The sequence below is a fragment of the Chiloscyllium punctatum genome, chromosome 2 (assembly GCF_047496795.1).
Source record: "Chiloscyllium punctatum isolate Juve2018m chromosome 2, sChiPun1.3, whole genome shotgun sequence".
NCBI lineage: Eukaryota > Metazoa > Chordata > Chondrichthyes > Orectolobiformes > Hemiscylliidae > Chiloscyllium > Chiloscyllium punctatum.
Genome location: NC_092740.1, coordinates 70,585,776 through 70,607,819, shown reverse-complemented (window position 1 = coordinate 70,607,819; position 22,044 = coordinate 70,585,776). Strand labels below are relative to the sequence as shown.

The 22,044-nt window shown below is 41.2% G+C and overlaps 1 protein-coding gene across 1 annotated transcript in view; it reads right to left on the bottom strand.

Moving 5' to 3' along the window:
• Nucleotides 1-2,297: 2,297 nt before the first annotated feature.
• The window catches only part of wdr36 (WD repeat domain 36), a 100,539-nt gene continuing 80,792 nt past the window's right edge, over nucleotides 2,298-22,044 (bottom strand). The window contains exons 22-23 of the mRNA XM_072583649.1: nucleotides 15,000-15,187; nucleotides 2,298-2,990 (exon numbers count right to left, since the gene is read on the bottom strand). Coding sequence (XP_072439750.1) covers nucleotides 2,841-2,990; nucleotides 15,000-15,187 — 338 coding nt within the window. The 3' untranslated portion in view covers nucleotides 2,298-2,840. The remainder of the gene's footprint in view (nucleotides 2,991-14,999; nucleotides 15,188-22,044) is intronic.

The window sequence follows — 22,044 nt, the reverse complement described above, 5'->3', positions numbered from 1 at the left end:
GGAATGGATAGAGTCAATGAACAGAGACTTTTCCCCAGGGCAGGATTGACTGGTACAAGGGGGCATAGTTTTAAGATATTAGGAGAAAGGTATAGAGGGGACTTCAGAGGAAGGTTTTTTTATGCAAGGAGTTGTGAATACATTGCCAGCTGTGGTGGTGGAAGCAGTGTCATTGGGGACATTTAAGCAACTGCTGGATATGCACATGGATAACAGTAAGTTGAGGAGCGTGTAGGTTAAGTTATTTTATTTTACATTAGGATTAACCCTCGGCACAACATCGTGGGCCAAAGGGCCTGTTCTGTGCTGTACTTTTCTATGTTCTATTCAACCTCGCATTGAACAAAATCCCTTCATTTCCAAAATTAAAGGCAAACATCCTCTCCACATCAGCCCATTAACGTTTTGAGAATTTTGTCTATTTCAAAAACATTGCATTCATTCTTCTAAATTCCGTTCGGTATAAGTCCAAGCCTCTCAACCTCTCCTAAGACAATCCCTCCATACTTGAGAACAACCTAGTCAACTTTCTCTAGATTGTCATTGATGCAGATAACTTTTCTTACATAAGAGGACCAAAACAGTATTCCCCAGGTGTGGTCTGACTGGTGTAGTTTTAGCAAAACCTTCCCTTTTATACTTAATTCCCTTTTTAAACAAGGATAAACATTCCATTTGCATTCCTAATTACCCACTGAACTTGTATTGTAGCTGTTTATAATTTATGTGCAAGAATCCCCAAATCCTTAAGTGCTGCAGCTTTCTGAAACCTTTCCTCATTTACACAATAATCAGGCCAAAAATTGGTAGATGCAGGTACAGTTACAACACTTAAGATATATTTGAATAGGTACATGAATAGCAAAGACTTAGGATACGGGCCAATTTCAGGCAAATGGAACAAATTTAGTTTGGGAAACTTGGCATGGACTGGTTGGACTGATAGGTCTGTTTCTGTGTTGTAAGAGTCTATAATGTAAAGTTCGTCTAAATCTTGATTTAGAAAAAAACACTAGTTATTATACATGTATTAATCTCCAACTATGTTCCTTCACAAACAAATTGATATAGTTCCTTAACCAACGGAGCAATTCATCTTGGATGAAGTACCCAGCCTGGAGCCCAGTTACAAGTGGAGTTCCGCAGGGATCAATTCTGGGTCCTCTGCTGTTTGTAATTTTTATTAATGACTTGGAAGAGGGAGTCGAAGGGTGGGTCAGTAAATTTGCAGACGATACGAAGATTGGTGGAGTTGTGGATAGTGAGGAGGGCTGTTGTCGGCTGCAAAGGGACTTCAATATGATGCAGAGCTGGACTGAGGAGTGGCAGATGGAGTTCAACCCTGTCAAGTGTGAGGTTGTCCATTTTGGAAGGACAAATAAGAATGCGGAATACATGGTTAACGGTAGGGTTCTTAGTAAGGTGGAGGAGCAGAGGGATCTTGGGGTCTATGTTCATAGATCTTTGAAAGTTGCCACTCAGGTGGATAGAGCTTGTAAGAAGGCCTATGGTGTATTAGCATTCATTAGCAGAGGGATTGAATTCAAGAGTCGTGAAGTGATGTTGCAGCTGTACAGGACCTTGGTTAGGCCACATTTGGAGTACTGCGTGCAGTTCTGGTCGCCTCACTTTAGGAAAGATGTGGAAGCTTTGATGAGGGTGCAGAGAAGATTTACCAGAATGTTGCCTGGAATGGAGGATAGGTTGAGAGTGCTAGGCCTTTTCTCATTGGAACGGCGAAGGATGAGGGGTGACTTGATAGAGGTTTATAAGATGATCAGAGGAATAGATAGAGTAGACAATCAGAAACTTTTTCCCCGGGTACCCACATAAATTTAAGGTGAAGGGTGGAAGGTATGGGGGGGGGGGGGGGGGAGGATGTCAGGGATAGGTTCTTTACCCAGAGAGTGGTGGGGGCATGGAATGCACTGCCTGTGGGAGTGGCAGAGTTAGAATCATTGGTGACCTTTAAGCGGCAATTGGATAGGTACATGGATGGGTGCTTAAGCTAGGACAAATGTTCGGCACAACATCGTGGGCCGAAAGGCCTGTTCTGTTCTGTATTGTTCTATGTTCTACCCTTTTGGAGTTTATTTCATGTCCTTTGGAACTGGAAAAACTATTTGTGCTTTTGTCACCATGAGTTTTTTCCTGGTGTGTAAACTCATCAATTTACCTGGAAGTTTCCATCTGTAACTCAGTGTTTTATTAGTATAGTAACTTGAAATTTAGCATCATAAATTTTAAGGAATTTAGTAAGAAATCACTTCTGATCACATTTATACACGTTTACAAGTATGACAAGTTTATTATTAGATTCGTACAAAATATGCAAACAGTTACAACTGAAAATGGTGTGAGGAAATAAAATGAACCGATTTGGTGAAATGACTTGAGATTATTTGGAATAAGCTACAAAATCTATTACAATAAGAAGATTGTATAATGGTATAAACTGGTATAATGGTAAAATATAACCATTTCTATTTATACAGCAACGTAAGCAAGGACATATCACAGTCAGCATGAACAAAATATAAAAAAGGTACAGAAAATTGTTTTTTGCAAGTTTTGAACTATTTTCTCTTCCGTAGTACCCTATTGTAAACATGCTTAAATACAACATTAGTACAACATTCCTTTTAAGAAATTAAACTGAACAGAAAATTTTGAAAATAAATAAATTAGCCTTAAAATGCAATTTTCATACATGGTAATGCATACGCTCAGCCTATAAATGAATAATAAAAACACAACTCAATGACTTCTGTGGGTAAATTAAATTATCTGCATTCTATTTAGAATACGTACTAAATAATTTAGTAATACCAGGTTTCAAACTACAATAGAGCACTTTTTATGTATCCCAGCAGGCACATGCTTTGGTTGAAAAGAGCTTGCATGTGTGTCCATGTTTCTTCCAGCAATATAGATACTTTCGATATTTCTTCTAATAGCACTGGCTCAACAGCAATAACCTTGAGATGAAGCTGTAGAGGGTGGTAGAGGAGAGAAGAGAACATGTTAACAAGATGTGTAAAACTGGACAGATTTTCCTAATCCAGCACAATAAATTAATTATACCTTTCAGTAGCCAAGTGATTATTGTTTCCATTCGAAGGAATTATAATTAAATAAAAAAATATTGATTACACTTTAGTTCAGTATGCACAATTACAAGTACTTGCACCATAACAATGGAGCTTTATTGACTTTATTGTGAAAAAAGAAACAAACACTTCAATACAGAGGAAGCAGCTCCCCTTTCCTGTTCCCACCTGAAAATGTCTAAATTTGATTTGGTTGTAAAACACCAGCATTGCACTTATTTTAATACGACATAACAGGATAAGCTGGTTATGACCACTGGGCTCGATGAGATATTGCAAATGTCTAGGCTCTAATCTTGCAAACATTTCTTGTTCAAGACTCATTCCTTCAGCTTGAGCAATTGCATGTCATTATATTAAGAGCAAGGGAAATCAGGAATTGTAGACAAGTTATCCTGACATGGAAAATTATCGAAGTCTATAATTAAGAACAAGACATTTGAATACTTCGAAAACCTTCTGATCACAGCAAGTCAGCAAAGCCTTCTAATGGGTAGGTTATACCTAACAAATCTTTTAAATTTTGTTCAGAGGCAACTAAAATAGCAGGGCATGCCTATTGGTGCATTTATATGCATTTCTAGAAAGCATTTCATAAGATGCTGCATAAGAGACTGTTCACTAAAGTCAAAGTTCACAGATTTCACCAATTGTCACAGCACAGGAGGTGGCTATTTTGTCTGTTGCTTCTGTGATAGCGGTCCAAAGAGTGATTTATCTCGTGGAACTTTTTCTTTCTCCCCACTGCTCTGACACGTTTTCAGACAATAACTCAGTGCTTCAGCAGGACATGTCTCCATCACACACTTAGGCAATGCATGCCAGATTCCACTGGTAATATGAAAAAGCTTTGCTTCATGTTCCCATTTCTTCTTTTACAAATTACCTTAAATTTGCACCCCTCTGGTTCTTCTTTATTAATTCACAAGATGTGAGCATTACTGGCGAGGCCAGGATTTATTGTCCCCCTCTAATTGCTGTGGAGAAATTGGAGGTGTGCTGCCTTATTAAATTGCTGAAATTCATGTGGTGTAGCTACACCCACAATGCTCTTATGGAGGGAGTTCTAGGTTTTACACTCAGCAACAGTCAAGGAACAAGTCAGTATGGTGAGTGGTCTGGAGTGAAACGTGAAGGTGGTGATATTCCCAGGTAGGTGGTGCCTTTGTACTTCTAGTTGGTACAGGTCACTTTGAAGGTGCTGTCAAAGTGTGAGTCAGTGGTGAGTTTTTGCATCTTGTAGATAGCACATTCTGCTGACACTATGTGTCAGTGGTGGAGGGAATGAATTTTTTAGGTGCTACATGGGAGATCAATCGAATAAGCTAATTTGGCCTGGATGGCATCAGATTTCTTTCCATGTTTGTTGCAGTTTTACTCATCTAGGCAAGTGGAGAATTCCATCATATTCCTGACTTTGCTTTTGAGACAGGCTTTGAGGAATCAAGAGTTGCATTGCAGAATTCCCTGCTCTGATCTGTTCTTGGAGCCACAGTATTTTTATGGCAGGTCTCCAGTAAATAATAATTCTTAGGATGTTGACAATGGGACAAACTGATGGTAACACCACTGAACGTCAAGGGGCAATGGTTAGATTCTGTTTACTTCTACGATGGAGGGAAGGTTACTGATGAAGGAACTGATGATTTGATACAGGAAGCTACCCTGAGGAACTCATCCCAACCCCAAACCAAATGCTATCGATTCCAGTTTTGCTAATGCTTCTGAATACCTCTGCCTTGCTCCTTCCACCAATGGAAACAGTTACATAGAACCAGATCATTGGAGCAAAAGAAGGTGACTTGGCAGGAAAGAGAAAGCAATTGTTGACAGTTATTTTTGGGCCTAGGAGGAGATTGATACTGGAGTTCCCCGAGGTTAATGTTGCATCCCTTGTTTTTCCTGTATGTTAATGATCTAGATCGAAGTATGCGGAACTCAATTTCAAAATCTTCCAATGATACAAAACAAAGGCACTACAAACTACTAGGACAACAGCAGAGAACTTCAAAAGGACTCCGATAAATTGGCAGAAAGTCGACAGTGGCGATGAAGTTCAGATTAGATTCACTACAGTGTGGAAACAGGCTCTTTGGCCCAACAAGTCGACACCGACCCTCCGAACAGTAACCCACCCAGACCCATTTTCCTTCTGACAAATGCACCTAAGACCATGGGCAATTTCGCATGACCAATTCACCTGACCTGCAAATCTTTGGACTGTGGGAGGAAACCAGAGCACCCGGACAAAACCCACGAAGACACAGGGAGAATGTGCAAACTCCACACAGTCACCCAAGGCAGGAATCGAACCCTGGTCCCTGGTGCTGAGAGGCAACAGTCCTAACCACTGAGCCACCGTACCACCCCAATACTGAAGTGTGAAGTGAGACATTTTAATAGGAAGTACATGGAGAAACAACATAAACCAAAGGATAGAAATGTAAATAGGCTGTGGGATCAGACAGATCTGGGCATATGTGTGCAAATAAGTAATTAAAGGTTGCAGGACAGGTTGAGACCAGTTAAATATGCATACAAAATCATGGTTTTATTATTGAGGCAGTGGCATAGTGGTAATGTCACTGGATTAGTAGTACATTAACCTGGGGTTCTGGATCAAGGGCATGTGTTTAAATTCCACTGTGGCAAATGGTTTAAAGTTGAATCCAATTTGGAATTGAATCATACGGCCATAGATATAAGAGCAAGATAGTTATCTCAAACTCGTATGATGTTAATTCGGCCTCAACTGGAATATACATCCAGTTCTGAGCACCACACTTTAGGAAGGATGTGAAGGCACTGGGAGGTTTAGGAGAACATTCGCTTGAGAGAAGATCTGTTGAAGTATTCAATGTCCAGATCTCTCCTAATCTTATGAGATAGTGTTAACCATTGTGAAAGGATCAAGAACAAAAGGGCACCGATTTAAAGTAATTAGTAATACGAGGCTGAAACACTCATGCAGGGAATGGTTATGATCGAGGAGGCACTATTTGAATGTGTGGTAGAAACATGTTCAATCAAGGCAAAAGGGAATTTTGGTGGTAGTTTGAAAAAGTATATGTTTGTGATGGAGGCAGGGGGATGAACACAATAACTAGCACCAGAAAAATGTATGAGGGAAACTAATTTGGTAAAAAGTCAATAAATCCTTTAGACCTGATGGATTACATCCTAGGATTTTAAAAGACTTGCCAGGGATACTGGATGACTATAAGATATAGGAGCAGAATTTGGCCATTGGATCAATTGAGTCTCCTCCATCATTCGATCATGGCGGTTGTTTGTCAACCCCATTCTCTTGCCTTGTCCCCATAACTCTCAATCCCCTTACTAATCAAGAACCTATCTCTGCTTTAAATGATTTAGTCTCCACAGTCTTCTGTGGCAAGGTGTTCCACAGATTCACCACCTGGCTGAAGAAATACCCAGAGACCCGGGTTCAATTACTGCCTCAGGTGACTGACTGTGTGGAGTTTGCACATTCTCCCCGTGTCTGCGTGGGTTTCCTCCGGGTGCTCCGGTTTCCTCCCACAGTCCAAAAATGTGCAGGCCAGGTGAATTGGCCACGCTAAATTGCCCATAGGGGAATGGGTCTGGGTGGGTTGCACTTCGGCGGGTCGGTGTGGACTTGTTGGGCCGAAGGGCCTGTTTCCACACTGTAATGTAATCTAATCTCCTCATCTCAGTTCTAAAGGGTTGTCCCTTCACTGTAAGGCTGTCAGTTCCTAATCACTCTTAATTGTGGAAATATCTTTGCCATGTCCACTCCAGCCAGGCCTCTCAGTATTGAGAGTTTCAATGAAATCTCCCCTTATCCTTCTAAACTCAAGAAAAGACCCAGAGACGAAAGTGTTGCTGGAAAAGCGCAGCAGGTCAGGCAGCATCAAAGGAGCAGGAGAATTGACATTTCAGGCATGAGCCCTTCTTCAGGAATCAAGCTTCTTCAAGGAAGGCATCCTTGCAAGAGGATTTGCAGGAGGTTCGGGCTCATGCCCGAAACATCGATTCTCCTGCTCCTTGGATGCTGCCTGACCTGCTGCGTTTTTCCAGCAACACTTTCGTCTCTGGGTCTTTTCTTGAGTTCAGCTCTGATCTCCAGCATCTGCAGTCCTCACTTTCACCTCAAAGACCCAGAGACCTCAAGGGCTCCTCATGAGAAGCCCTTCACTCTCTCGACCCCTCCAACCTCAGAAAACCCTTCTGTAGATACAGGGCCCAAAACTCTCAAAATTCCAAATGTGGTCTGACCAGAGCTTCATACAGTTCATCTCTGCTCTTGTATTCTACTGTAAAAAATCCTAACATTGCATTTGCCTTCTTAACTGACAACTGAATTTGCATGTTAACCTTAGCAGAATCTTGAAGTAGAACTCTTTTTTGTGCTGCAGATTTCTGAAGCCTTTCCCAATTTAGAAAATAGTCTACATCTGTATTCTTCCTACTGAAGTGCACAACTTCACACTTTTCCACATTGTCTTCCACCTTCCACTTCTTTACCCACTTTCCAAATTTGTCCAATTCCTTCTGCAGCCTCCCCACTGCAAACTTAGCAACAATGTCCTCAGATATTTCATTAATGTATAGCATGAATACATCTAGTCCCAACACTGACTCCTGAGGAATTCCATTTGTCATCAGCTGCAATCCTGAAAAAGATCCTTCTGCCAGTCAGCCAATCCTCTATCCATGCCAATTCCTTCCCCAAACACCATGGGTTCTTATCTGCACCTTGTCAAGGTCCTTCTGGCAATCCAAACATCTACTGGTTCTCCTGTGCCTGACTTCTTTGTTACCTTCTCAAAGAATTCTAACATTCAGGCATGACCTTCCCTTGACAAAGGCATGCTCTCTCAGCCCTAATTTGCCATGTACTTCCAAGGGAATGGCCTGAGGCAAGGTTAGATAGGCTAGCCAATTCATTGGGATTTAGAAGAATGAGAAGGCACCTGATTAAAACATAAAAAATCCTTAGGAGATTTGACAGGATAGTTGCTGAAAGGGTGTTTCTGCTTATGGAAGGGACTAGAACTAGTGGACTCAGTTTAAAAATAAGACATCCTCCATTCAAATCGAATAAATTTTCTGTCATAGCATCAGGAGTTTTTGGAAATATCTTTCCCAGAAGACATTTGAGGCATTGAATATTTTTAAGCAGAGGTAGATAGCATCTTGGTTAAGAAGGAAATTGCAGTTTGTCAGCAGAAATGCAGAATGAGACCACAAACAGAGCAGCCATCATCCTTTTGAATGGCAGAAAAGGCCCAAGGGACCAACTTTCATTTTCCAGCTAGAAAGATATTGCCATTGATTAGAGAATCTAGGACTGGATACCAAAGCTACAACCAGGCCTATCATTAGGAGCAAGGCTAGGAAGCATTCGTACAGACGGACAGTGAATGGTTTGGGATGCTCTTGCTGAAATGACAATTGATGCAAGGTCTGTTACTCATTTACTATAGATTGAAAGATTTTTGTTATCCAAAGATATTAAGTAAAATGTAAAATGAGTAAAATCAAGTAAACAGAATTAGATCAGAGATCTGAAGCAATCAGGGCAGTGGTATAGTCAGAATATTTCTGGATTAGTATTCCAGAGGCCAAGATTAATGAACTGGGCACATGGTTGCAAATCCTGCTGCAGCTAATGGAATTTAAATTGAAATAAAAATCTGGAATATAACATTAGTTTCAAAAATTATAATATGAAATACAATTTATTTATTACAAGGCATCATTATTAGTTCACTAATGTCCTTTAGGTAAGGAAAATTACCACCTTACCTGGCCTAGCCTGAATGTGACTCCAGACTCTTAGTAATATGGCTGACTCTGAACTGTGCTCTGAAATGGCCTGGCTAGTCAATCAGTTCAAAGGCAATTAAGGAAGGGTAGCAAATACTGGCATTGCCTGTGATGCCCATAGTCTAATATACATACTGTACATACATCTATCACAGTCAACTAGAAACTTAATTGGAAACTTTAAGTTTTGACTAAGAACAAGTCATACCACAAATGAAACTGACAGAATCAAAACTCAACTCAGTCCCAGAAATAGACTACTTAATTGTCAGTATTTGTCAAAATTTTGCACAAAGTCTTTGCGGGCCTGCTAGAGTGGATCCTTTGCTAAATAATAATTAATGTCATATCTAGTGTAGGAGGAACACAGCTAAGTTCTCATTCAGTATGTACTTTGTGGCTATAACATGAAGTCTTTGTTTCCACCTACTGATTTATTAAAAATATACAGCATAAAATTATAAAGTTGAGAATGATCATTCCTACAACAAGCCAAAATGAAAAAAAGTGCAATAATCATCACTATAAAGAATATCCTAATTTCTTTAAGATACCATGATGTTAAATCTTAAGGGGGAGAGAAGTTTTGTTAAAACCATATTTATAAAAATATGCATTGTTCAGCCCAGAGATGAAAGGTATGTAACACTGCACTGCTGATAGCAATGGAGAGAATTAAATCAACAAGGGCTAGATTTTCTGCTGACTGAATATATACATTGCACATCGACAATTTCTATGAACCAGGAAAAGCCCTTCTGTTTCTTGAGTGCACAAATGTGTTGATTCTGGATGTATTGACCAATTAAAATAATTTACCATTTTTAACATTTTTAGAACATCAATTTGCAAATTCAATCTAGAATTGGCCAGACACTTCTTCATAATCACAGAAAGAGTATCAACTGTAAACATTTCTGCAATTCAGCATCTAGTGCAAGTTGCTTTCAGTCTTTGATAAATAGTCAGGTGAGCCATGTTTACCTTCAAAATATCTACAGATAAAATAAACATTTCCTGGACCTATGCACCAGTAATCCCTCACGAGAGCTCATGTAGTTAGTTATGGCTCCTGTATGTTGAAGATTTTCTTCTTCACTGCATATTTCTCCACATGTCTAACTATGGCCAAATATCCCAATGTGTTGCAATAGAGCCATCTGTTAAAGTGGAACAATCTCGAACATTTTTGATTATTCAGTAGGTCATATCAATCTTTAGTCAGTCAGGGTATAATTAAAATGTGCTATTGTTTTGGATATTTGGTAACAAAAATTGAGGGCTATCTAGGGCCAGTAAGCATGAGGAAATTAAGATAATTACCATCAGCAGAGAAAATGAAGACAGGAAGACACTGTCCCTTTGATGGAGGAATCAATGACAGGGAAATAGATTTAAGCCAAGGAGCTGGAAGTTTATAAGGAGTGATGTGAGGGAAACCTTTTTTTACCCAGAGGATGTTGTGAACCTGGAACACACTGCTTGAAAGCGTGGTACAAGCAGAAACCCTCAGAACATTTAAGTAGTATTTAGATGTGTAGTAAGGGGATTTTTTTTTATGCAGAGGGTGGTACGTACATAGAATGAGCTGCCAGTGGAGGCTGTTATAATTACAACATTTAAAAGGCATCTGGATGGATATATCAACAGGAAGGGAAGGGTTTAGAGGAATATGAGCCAAATGTAGAATATCTGGTCAGCTTGGATGAGTTGGACCAAAGGGTCTGTTTCTATGCTGTACATTTCTAGTACTCAGTGTATTTGCGATGCCAAGGCACGCAGATTTGGGCGAAGTTACAGAAAATGGGATTAGGATAGTTAGGTATCTGTTCTTGGCCAGTCCAATCCAAATGGACCAAAGGCCTTTTTTCTGTGCTGCAGACCTCCATGATTCTAGAAAATGTAGAAGTAAAATATAAGAAACTAAAGTCCAACAATGACTCTATGACTCTTAAATCCAGGATCTGATGACCTACATCCTAAGGTTCTAGAAGATATGGGAATGGAGATAGTGAATGCATTAGCTACATTAGCTACGATTTTTCAAAATCTCCCCTAGGTGCTGGAACAGTCCTAGCAAATTGGAATCTCGTAAATATTGCTTTTCAAGAAAGAAGGAAGAGAGAAAATGAGAATTACAAGCCAGTGAGCTTGACATCAGTCTTTGGGTGAAATATGGTATCCACAAGTAAGGGAATCTTAACATTGCACTTGCATCGTTTATTAAAAACCAGTCAATATGATTTTACAAGAAGGATTTCCTACTCAACAAATTTGAATATTTTTGATTATGTAACTAGTAGAGTACATAAAAAACAACAAGTGTTGTACTACACTTGAAGCATTTAGTATGATGCCACACAAAGTAAAGGTTAATGTAGTTGCAAATGATACAACAGGATTAGTTAACAGATAGAAAGCATATTTGAGGCATTTTCAAGTTGGGAGGTTGTGACTAGTGGAGTGCCTCAAGGATCAGTGCTAGGTCTCTGCTACTTACAGCTATATCAAAGACACAAATTAATATTTCTGAGCTTGATGATGATACAAAACTAAGTAGGAAAGCAAGCTCTGAAGAGGATGACTGCATGATTTGAAAGTAGGGAAGCCTTGCTATAAGTGCACAGAGCATTCGTGGGACCACATCTGGAATACTGTGTACAGTTTCGATGCCCTTAAGAATGGATATGTTTGCACTGGAAGCATTTTAGAGAAGGTTCACCTGTTGATCCTTAGATTGAGAGCTCTACCTTATGAAGAAATGTTCAGCCTAAACTCATTGGAGTTTAGAAGAGGTGATCTAATTAAAAATTATAAGTATTGCTGGGAAAAAAAGAACACTTTGTCAAAAGTCTTCATCTGGCACTTAGGATGACAATTAAAGGTGTATGTGGAGTAACCAGATGAGCCATGATCTTGTACAATTTCAGAACAGACTTGATAGGTCAAATCAGCTACTCCTACTCCTAATTCATTTGTGGGATTTGGGCGTCACTGGCTGGCCAGCATTGATAGCGCATCCCTATTTTCCCTTGAGAAGGTGGTGGTGAGCTGGGCTGACCTACAATGCCAGTAGGGAGGGAAATCCAGGACTTTGACCGAACGACAATGAAGAAATGGTGGTATATTTCCAAGTCAGGATGATCAGTGACTTGAAGGGGAACTTGCAGGTGGTGGTGTTCCCAAGTACTTGCTGCCCTTGTCCTTTTAGCTGTAAGTGGTCGTGGGTTTGGAGGGTGCTGTCTATGGATCTTTGGTGAATTTCTGCAGTGCATCTTGTAGATAGTACACACTGCTGTTACTGAGTGCCGATGATGGAGGGACTGAATGTTTGTAGATGTGGTGCCAATCAAGCGGGTTGCTTTGTCCTGGATGGTGTCATGCTTCTTGACTGTTCTTAGAGCTGCACCCATCCAGACAAGTGGGGAGTATTCTATCACACTCCTGACTTGTGCCTTTGTAGATGGTGTATAGACTTCGGGCTGTCAGGAGGTGAGTTACTCACCGTATTATCCCTAGTCTCTGACTTCCTCTTGTAGCCACTGTATTTAAATGGTGAGTCCAGTTGAGTTTCTGGTCAATGGTAACCCCAAAGATGTTGACAGTGATGGTAATACCATTGAATGTCAAGGGATGGTGGTTAAAGTGTCTCTTATTGGAGATGGACATTGTCTGGCAATTGTTCATAACACAATACTTGGCACATTGCCACTGGCTTGAGCTGAGATCCAACTAATAAACTGTATACATCACAATGTGAATGATAATATAACCTTTGAATTCTTGTGGAATCACCTATTGGTTATCTATTAGGTTAAATCATAATTCTTCAAATAAAATGCATCCCCCACACAGCAAAATTCTACCTATGTAATTTTACCGATTACAGCAAACCTTTTATTAGCCAGCACTTGGGGGACCAGATTTGCCAACTGATCAAATGGTCCACATAATCAGTGTAAAAACATACACCAAGTATTAGAAAAGTGTTATGCACTGGGGTATACACAGCATAAATCACTTAAATTATACTTGCCAGCAGAGAGCCTTCTCACTTGCAACCCCAACTGAAGTGGAGTCATCGACATGTAAAGCACAGAAACAGACCTTTCGGTCCAACTCGTGCACATGACCAGATATTCGAATTTAATTTAGTCGCATTTGCCAGCACTTGGTCCAATCTCTCTAAACTTCTTCCTATTCATACCCATTCAGATGCCTCTTAAGTGTTGTAATTGTACCAGCCTCCACCACTTCCTCTACTGTTCATTCCGAACACACAACAGTCTGTGTGAAATTGTTGCCCTTTTACATCTTTCCCCTCTCACCCTGAACCTATGCCCTCTAGTTTTGGACTCCCCTACCCTGGGGAAAAGACCTTGCCTCATCACCCTATCCATGCCCCTCATTATTTTATAAACTTCTATAAGGTCATCCCTCAGCCTCTGATGTTCCAGGCAAAATAGCCCCAGTCTATTCAGCCTCTCCCTAAAGGTCAAACCCTCCAACCCTGGCAACATCCTCGTAAATCTTTTCTGAATTCTTTCAAGTTTAACAAGATCTTTCCTGTAACAGGGATACCAGAACTGAATACAGTATTCCAAAAGTGGCCTAACCAATGTACAGTTGCAACATGACCTCTCAACTCCTTTACTCAATGCACTGACCAATAAACGCAAGCATACCATTCACCCTCTTCACTATCCTGTCTACCTGCACTTTCAAGGAACTATGAATCTGCACTCCAAGGTCTTTGTTTGGCAACACTCCCCAGGACCTTACCATTAAGTACACAAGTCCTGGCTTGATTTGCTCAAACAAAATGTGAAGTAGCACCTCACATTTATCCAGATTAAACTCCATCTGCCACTCCTCAGCCAATCTGATCAGGTCTGTAAAAATATAATGTGGGCCTGTAGTGATTCACCACAATCCCCAGGTCTTCATCCTGTTTCAAGTAGACAACTTCACACACTAGAGACATGACTGGAGTGACCATAACTCAAACATCAAATTGCATTGCCAAAGTTTTAAAATGGCAAACAAGACCTCCAGCATCATCAAATATTTTTCAGGTAAACTACCAGGGTCCAGCTAGAGTAATGACAGTCTACCAGATCACAGAATCAATATTAATATCTTTGTAGGCACAGCACTGTTTATGGCCCAATATAAGTACTCAGTACAGTAACTTTGGAACTGGAAATGGTTCTCCACGTTTTGCACCTGTAACTGTCACTCATTTGTAGCTATTTGCCAATTTTCATTGCTGCACCAACTTAAAGAAAAGGAATGCTTTCATAAAGTAACTCTGTTACAACTGATATGGCAAAAACTCTTAACAGCCAAATGCCTTTACTGCAACCCTGAAAGCCAATATTTATCCCAGATCAAATTTAAGCCTGTTTGTCTATTTATCTTTTGCGTACATGTGCAATTTTCTGCTTCCCCTCCACTACCAAAAGAGAAATGTGCTTTGTTTTGTTAACTTGCAGGGTCAGTCTCTCAATCCTGCCCATATGCTAGCTCACACACAGCAGCAACCCCACCGAAGCAACGCACAAAAGACACTGAGAGCCACCTTCAAATAAAGGCGGCCGGTATGTACCCCATCCAAAAAAAAACAGAGACATACACGGTTAATGCTAGTCAAGAAGAGAGAATAAAGTGGAAGTTCTTCAACCCATTTGTGGCTCAGGTTTGAAGAGGATGCCTCTCTCCTTGCCTGCACCTTATGTGTGTGACACTAACCAGCATACTTGGACACCACCATAATTCAGTAAACCTCTGGTATTTGAGGTATAATTTTCGCCAGTTTTATCAGAAGTGCCAGTTTGTAAGATACTTTCATGCTAGATTTTGACAACTGAAGGCAAAGTACATTTCCGAAGGAAAATAAACTGAACTTGTTTATGTAAAGTAGGAGCCGCAAACTAATTGCAATAAAACCTGATCTCTACAATTTCATTGTGCATTCTTAGTAAGTGCACTTCCAAGAAATTGTATTATACTCTTAACAATCTATGGTGGATGCAATATGAAAAATAAGTTTTCTGCTTCAATGAAAACTCCAATTACCTTCAAGTACAATGCCAGATAGGCCTGAGCCAATTCAAAATCACGCTTGCTACGAAGCATGTTGCTAATCATTTGCAGAAAGCTCAGCATAACCTCCGTTGAACCACCTCCTTCCGGGGCCAAGCCCCTCAGCTCAATGTCAATATTTGATGGTCCCATTTCTTTCATAAGTTTAACTGCATAGTCATCTGCAAGAAACCACAAGAAATATTAACTTCCTTTGAAACCTTTGAAAACGCATTTGTTCAAAATACTTCTGAATTCTAAAACATAGCTGGCATTGCAAAAATATTATTTTCAATTAGATTTTTACATTTTTGATGCAGAATCAGCTGAATCAGTAGAATTATACACAAGAAATAGAAATATTAAGTAATGCTGCAAAGACATTTTGTCAAAGCTTTTTGGCTTGCCTGTAACACAAAAAATACAAAAGGAAAGACATATGTATACTGAATGAGGGGAGAGTGTGGACTGATTTGCAACTCGGCTCTTCTGATTGGTAGAAGTATTGCTATTGAGAGTACACTAATTAATGACAGACAGTTAATTGGTCAATTTTTTTTTAAATGGAGAGGTTTACTATAATTGGTCAAGGCATTGTCTTGAGAAATAAATCAGAAAACCTTTTTGCTGAGTTGGAAAAGGCAGTGCTCTTTCTCTCTGCAAAGAACAGGGTCTTGTGTAATATAAAGCCCTCAGAACACACAAATGAACCAGTACGTAGAACATCGAACAATACAGCACAGAACAGGCCCTTCAGCCCACGATGTTGTGCCGAACATTTGTCCTAGCTTAAGCACCCATCCATATACCTTTCCAATTGCCGCTTAAAGGTCACCAATGATTCTGACTCTGCCACTCCCACAGGCAGCGCACTCCATGCCCCTACCACTCTCTGGGTAAAGAACCTACCCCTGACATCCCCCCCCTATACCTTCCACCCTTCACCTTAAATTTATGTCCCCTTGTAACACTATGTTGTACCCAGGGAAAAAGTCTGACTGTCTACTCTATCTATTTCCCTGATCATCTTATAAACCTCAATCAAGTCACTCCTCATCCTTCGCCATTCCAATGAGAAAAGGCCTAGCACGCTCAACCTATCCTCGTACGACCTGTTCTCCATTCCAGGCAACATCCTGGTAAATCTCCTCTGCACTCTCTCCAAAGCTTCCACATCTTTCCTAAAATGAGGTGACCAGAACTGCACACAGTATACTCCAAATGTGGCCTTACCAAGGTCCTATACAGCTGCAACATCACCTCACGACTCTTGAATTCAATCCCTCTGCTAATGAACGCTAATACATCATAGGCCTTCTTACAAGCTCTATCCAACCGAGTGGCAACTTGCAAAGATCTATGAACATAGACCCCAAGATCCCTCTGCTCCTCCACCTTACTAAGAACCCTACCGTTAACCTTGTAATCCGCATTCTTATTTGTCCTTCCAAAATGGACAACCTCACACTTGACAGGGTTGAACTCCATCTGCCACTCCTCAGTCCAGCTCTGCATCATATCGAAGTCCCTTTGCAGCCGTCAACAGCCCTCCTCACTATCCACAACTCCATCAATCTTTGTATCGTCTGCAAATTTACTGACCCACCCTTCGACTCCCTCTTCCAAGTCATTAATAAAAATTACAAACAGCAGAGGACCCAGAACTGATTCCTGCGGAACTCCACTTGTAACTGGGCTCCAGGCTGAATATTTACCACCACTCTCTGACTTCGACCGGTTAGCCAGTTCTCTATCCAACTGGCCAAACTTCCCACTATCCCATGCCTCCTGACTTTCCGCATAAGCCTACCATGGGGAACCTTATCAAATGCCTTACTAAAATCCATGTACACTACATCCACTGCTCTACCCTCATCCACATGCTTGGTCACCTCCTCAAAGAATTCAGTAAGACTTGTAAGGCAAGACCTACCCCTCACAAATCCGTGCTGGCTGTCCCTAATCAAGCAGTCTTTCCAGATACTCATAAATCCTATCCCTCAGTACCCTTTCCATTACTTTGCCTACCACCAAAAGAAGACTAACTGGCCTGTAATTCCTGGGGTTATCCCTATTCCCTTTTTTGAACAAGGGCACAACATTCGCCACTCTCCAGTCCCCTAGCACCACCCCCATTGACAGTGAAGACGAGAAGATCACTGCCAATGGTTCTGCAATTTCCTCTCTTGCTTCCCACATAATCCTAGGATATATCCTGTCAGGCCTGGGGGACTTGTCTATCCTCAAATTTTTCAAAATGCCCAACACATCTTCCTTCCTAACAAGTATCTCCTCTAGTTTACCAGTCCGTTTCATACTCTCCTCTTCAACAATACGGTCCCTCTCATTTGTAAATACTGAAGAAAAGTACTCATTCAAGACCTCTCCTATCTCTTCCGACTCAATACACAGTCTCCCACTACTGTCCTTGATCGGACCTACCCTCGTTCTCATCATTCTCATGTTTCTCACATACGCATAAAAGGCCTTGGGGTTATCCTTGATCCTACCCGCCAAAGATTTTTCATGCCCTCTCTTAGCTCCCCTAATCCCTTCAGCTCCCTCCTGGCTATTCTGTATCCCTCCAATGCTCTGTCTGAACCTTGTTTCCTCAACCTTATGTAAGCCTCCTTCTTCCTCCTTACAAGACATTCAACCTCCCTCGTCAACCAAGATTCCCTCACACGACCATCTCTTTCCTGCCTGACAGGTACATACATATCAAGGACACGTCGTAACTGTTCCTTGAAAAAGTTCCACATTTCAACACCCTTCCCTGACAGCCTATGCTCCCAATTTATGCTCCTCAGATCCTGTCTTGAAGCATCGTATTTACCCTTCCCCCAATTGTAAAATCTGCCCTGTTGCACGCACCTATCTCTCCATAATCAAGGTGAAAGTCACAGAAATGTCACCATCACCAAAATGCTCACCCACTAACAAGCCCATCACTTATCCCGGTTCGTTACCAAGTACCAAATCCAATATGGCCTCCCCTCTGGTCGGACAATCTACATACGGAGTTAGAAAAGCTGCCTGGACACACTGCACAAACACCGCCCCGTCCAATCTACTTGATCTAAAGAGCTTCTAATCAATATTTGGGAAGTTGAAATCGCCCATGACTACTACCCTGTGGCTTCTGCACCTTTTCAAAATCTGTTTCCCCACATCTCTGCTGCTATTGGGGGGCCTATAGTAAACACCGGACTGCTCCTTTCCTATTTTTGACTTCAGCCCATACTACCTCCAAAGGCAGATCCCCCTCGAACTGCCTTTCTGCAGCCGTTATACTATTTCTAATTAGCAACGCCACCCCCCCCCCTCCTTTTTTTACCATCCCCCCCCTAATCTTACTGAAACATCTGTATCCAGGAACCTCCAACAACCATTCCTGTCCCTCTTCTATCCACGTTTCCGTGATGGCCACAACATCGTAGTCCCAAGTACCGATCCACGCCTTAAGTTCACCCACCTTATTTCTGATACTCCTTGCGTTGAAGTATACACACTTGAGCCCATCTCTGTGTCCTCAAGTATTCCTGTCAGTGCTACCTTCTCCACAGCCTCCCTACATTCTTGGACATCCTGAAAAACAGCTAACCTACTTGCTGGACTACAAGTCCGGATCCCACTCCCCTGCCAAATTAGTTTAAACCCCCCCACCAACCGAAGAGTGCTAGCAAACCTACCTCCCAGGATATTGGTGCCCTTCTGGTTCAGGTGCAACCCTTCCTGCTTGTACAGGTCCCACCTTCTCCAGAATGCAGTCCAATTGTCCAAATACCTGAAGCCCTCCCTCCTATACCATTCTTGCAGCCACGTGTTCAACTGCACTCTCTCCCTATTCCTTGCCTCACTGACACGTGGCACCGGCAACAACCCAGAGATGATGACTCTGTACGTCCTAGCTTTTAGGTTCCAGCCTAACTCCCTGAGCTCCTGAATGACCTCCCCACCCCTCTTCCTACCTATGTCGGTGCCAATGTGGCACCAACTTCTGGCTGCAGTAGTTTAGCGTCGCAATCCTAAATTGGTTGTCAGCATACTCCTTCTGCTCAACCCCACTTGAGCAACATCAATTCAGGACCTCTGCCTCCATCCACCTCCTTGTGCATGGGGAAACTGCTCAAGAAACTACCATGAGCTCAGGGTAGCAGAGGGCACTCCACTTTGAGGACACAGAGAAGTAATGATGGCAATGGCATATGCTGCCTTTGCCAGTTACCATCCCCTCATACTCCCTCTCTGCCAGCCTCATTTTCCTCTTTACTTGCTCTCTCAACTTATTGCATTTAGCCTCACTTTCACTTAAATAAATCACTTTTCATGTATTATGCACTCTCTTTTTACATTTCATCATATTCTCTTTCAATCTTAAAGGAGGCCTTGCTTTAGTACCCCAACTGCACTCTTGTTTGATGCACCAAGCCGATATCCAGAACATTTTCTCAAAATTTGTTGTTCTGCTGCCTATTCTCAGGCTCATCAGCAGGATGACCATGCCAGCACTTAATCCAAATCTGACTTTATAATTTATGAACATGAACTTTTTAAAGATTATTCTTAGGATATTGAGGTCACTACAAAGCCTGCATTTTTGCCCATCCCTAATTGCACTTCAGGAAGATGTCACTGTCAACTGTTGCAGAAGTTGTGGCGAGTGCCATAATTTGATTCAGAAAACCTCTTGCTCTCAATTCTTCCACCACTGGGAACAGTTTTCTTTTTTATGTTCTTTAGCATTGCCCTCATGATCCGTCAAATCTCCATTCAGCCTTCCCTTTTCCAAAGATGATAATCTCAACCTTTCTAATGTGTGCAGCTTGGATTCCACAGTCACAGTCACTGTTTTACAGTACAGAATGGCCCTTCAGTCGATCGATGATGACTGGTGCAAATATAAATCGCCTCTCTACTCTAGTCCCATTTTCCAGCACTTGGTACATAGCCTTGTATTTTATGTCATTTCAAGGATTCACCTAAAGAATTCTTAACTGTTGTGAAGATTCCAGCTTCTAGCACCCTTTTGGACAGTGAGTTCCAGATACCCACTAACTTCTGGGTGAAATAATTATTCCTTAAATCCCCTATAAACCTCTTTAACTTTACGATAAATCAGTGCTTCCTAATTACTGACCCCTCCTCCATGAGGAAACGTTTTTCCTATCTGCCCTATTGATGCTCTGTTTTGTACACCTCAGTCAGGTTCACTTTCAACCTTCTCTACTCCAAGAAAAAACAGCTTTAGCCTACCTATTTTTTCACAGCTGAAATACACTAGCTAGGCAACATCATGGTGAATCTCCTCTGCACCCTCTCTAGTACAATCACATCCTTCCTATAATGTGGTGACATGAACTGCACACAGTACTCTAGCTATGGTCTGAGTCTTTTACTGCTATATCGTAACTTCCAGCGCTTGTATGCAATGTCTCAATTAATAAAGGCCAGTGTCCCATATTCCAGCTTATCCAACTGACTGAATTTGTGGACATGCACACCAGATTCTCTCAGATTCTGTATTTCCTAAGGTTCTACCAGTTATTGTGCACTTCCATACCTAATTACTCCTCCCTAAATGCAATTTTTTACACTTTGCAGAATTCCATTTGCCACTGACCAGCCCATCTATATTGTCCTATAATCTATGGCTTTCCTTCTCACTGTGTACCACATTGCCCAATTTTCAGGTCATCTTTGAACTTACTGACCAATCCTCCTACATTCATGTCCACTACTACACTACAATAGCAGGGGACCCAGGAATTGACCCTGCAGTACACCACTGGACACAGGCTTCAGTCACAAAAACCACCTTTGATCATCACCCACTGCCTCTTGTTACAAAACCAATAATGGATCCAATTTGCCCTGGTTTCCATGGGTTCTCATGTTCTCGACCAGTCTCCCATATGAGATGTTGTCAAAAGCCTTACTGAAATTCATGTAGACTATATCAAATGCACTGCCATCATCCACACACCTAGGTACCATCTCAAAAAATTCAATCAGGCCTGTCAGATATGATTGCCCCCCGACAAAGCCATGCTGAAACCTTTACTTAATCCTTTCCTCTCAAAGGACAGATTAATTATACCCCTCAGAATTTTTCCAAATGTTCCACGGATGTTAGACTCTACCACGGATGTTAGACTCACTGGCCTATGGGTTAACAGTGTTCTTGAATAATGGCACCATAATAGCTATCCTCCTGTCCTCCACCAACTCTCCTGTGGCCACAAGAATTTGTAAATTAATGACAAAACCCTTTCCATCACCTCCCTTACCACCTACAGTGGTTGTCTACTTTCAACTCTTCTAAATCCTCTGATACCTCCTTCTCAATTGTAATTTGTTCAAAAATATCACAATCCTCTTCCTCATTTCTACATCTACATTGTCCTCTATAGTGAATACAGATGCAAAGTACTCTTTTAAAACCTCACCTACATCTTCCAGCTCCACATAACAGTTAATTACTTAAGTCCCCATTCCATCTCAGTTTATCCTCTTACCACTATTATACTTTTTAAATGTTGTTGGACTTGCCTTTATTTTAACTGCAAGTGTTTTCTCATGCTCCCTCTTCACTTTCCTAATTTATTTTTTGAGTAACACCTTGCATCAATTGCTTCTAATGTTTTTGAGGCCTAGATTTTAAATAAGCTTCGTTGTTTCCAATATCTAATCTGTACATTCCTTAACGTTCAGGGTTCTGTGGACTTTTTAGTGTCAATCTTCATCTTCATGGGAACATGTTGATCCTGTGCACTCTATTTCCTTTCTGAAAGACTCCACTGCTCTGATATAGATTTTCCTACAATCAACTGCTCCCAGTCTACTTTGGCTAGATCCTGTTTCATCATATTAAAATATTCCTTCCTCAATTCAGAATCTTTATTTTCACTCCATCTGTGTTCTTTTCCATGAATACCATAAATCTTATTGAGTTATAGTCACTGAAATGCTTCCCCATTGACACTTCTCCAACTTGCCTGGTTTCATCCCCTAAAATTAGGTCCAGCATCACCCCATC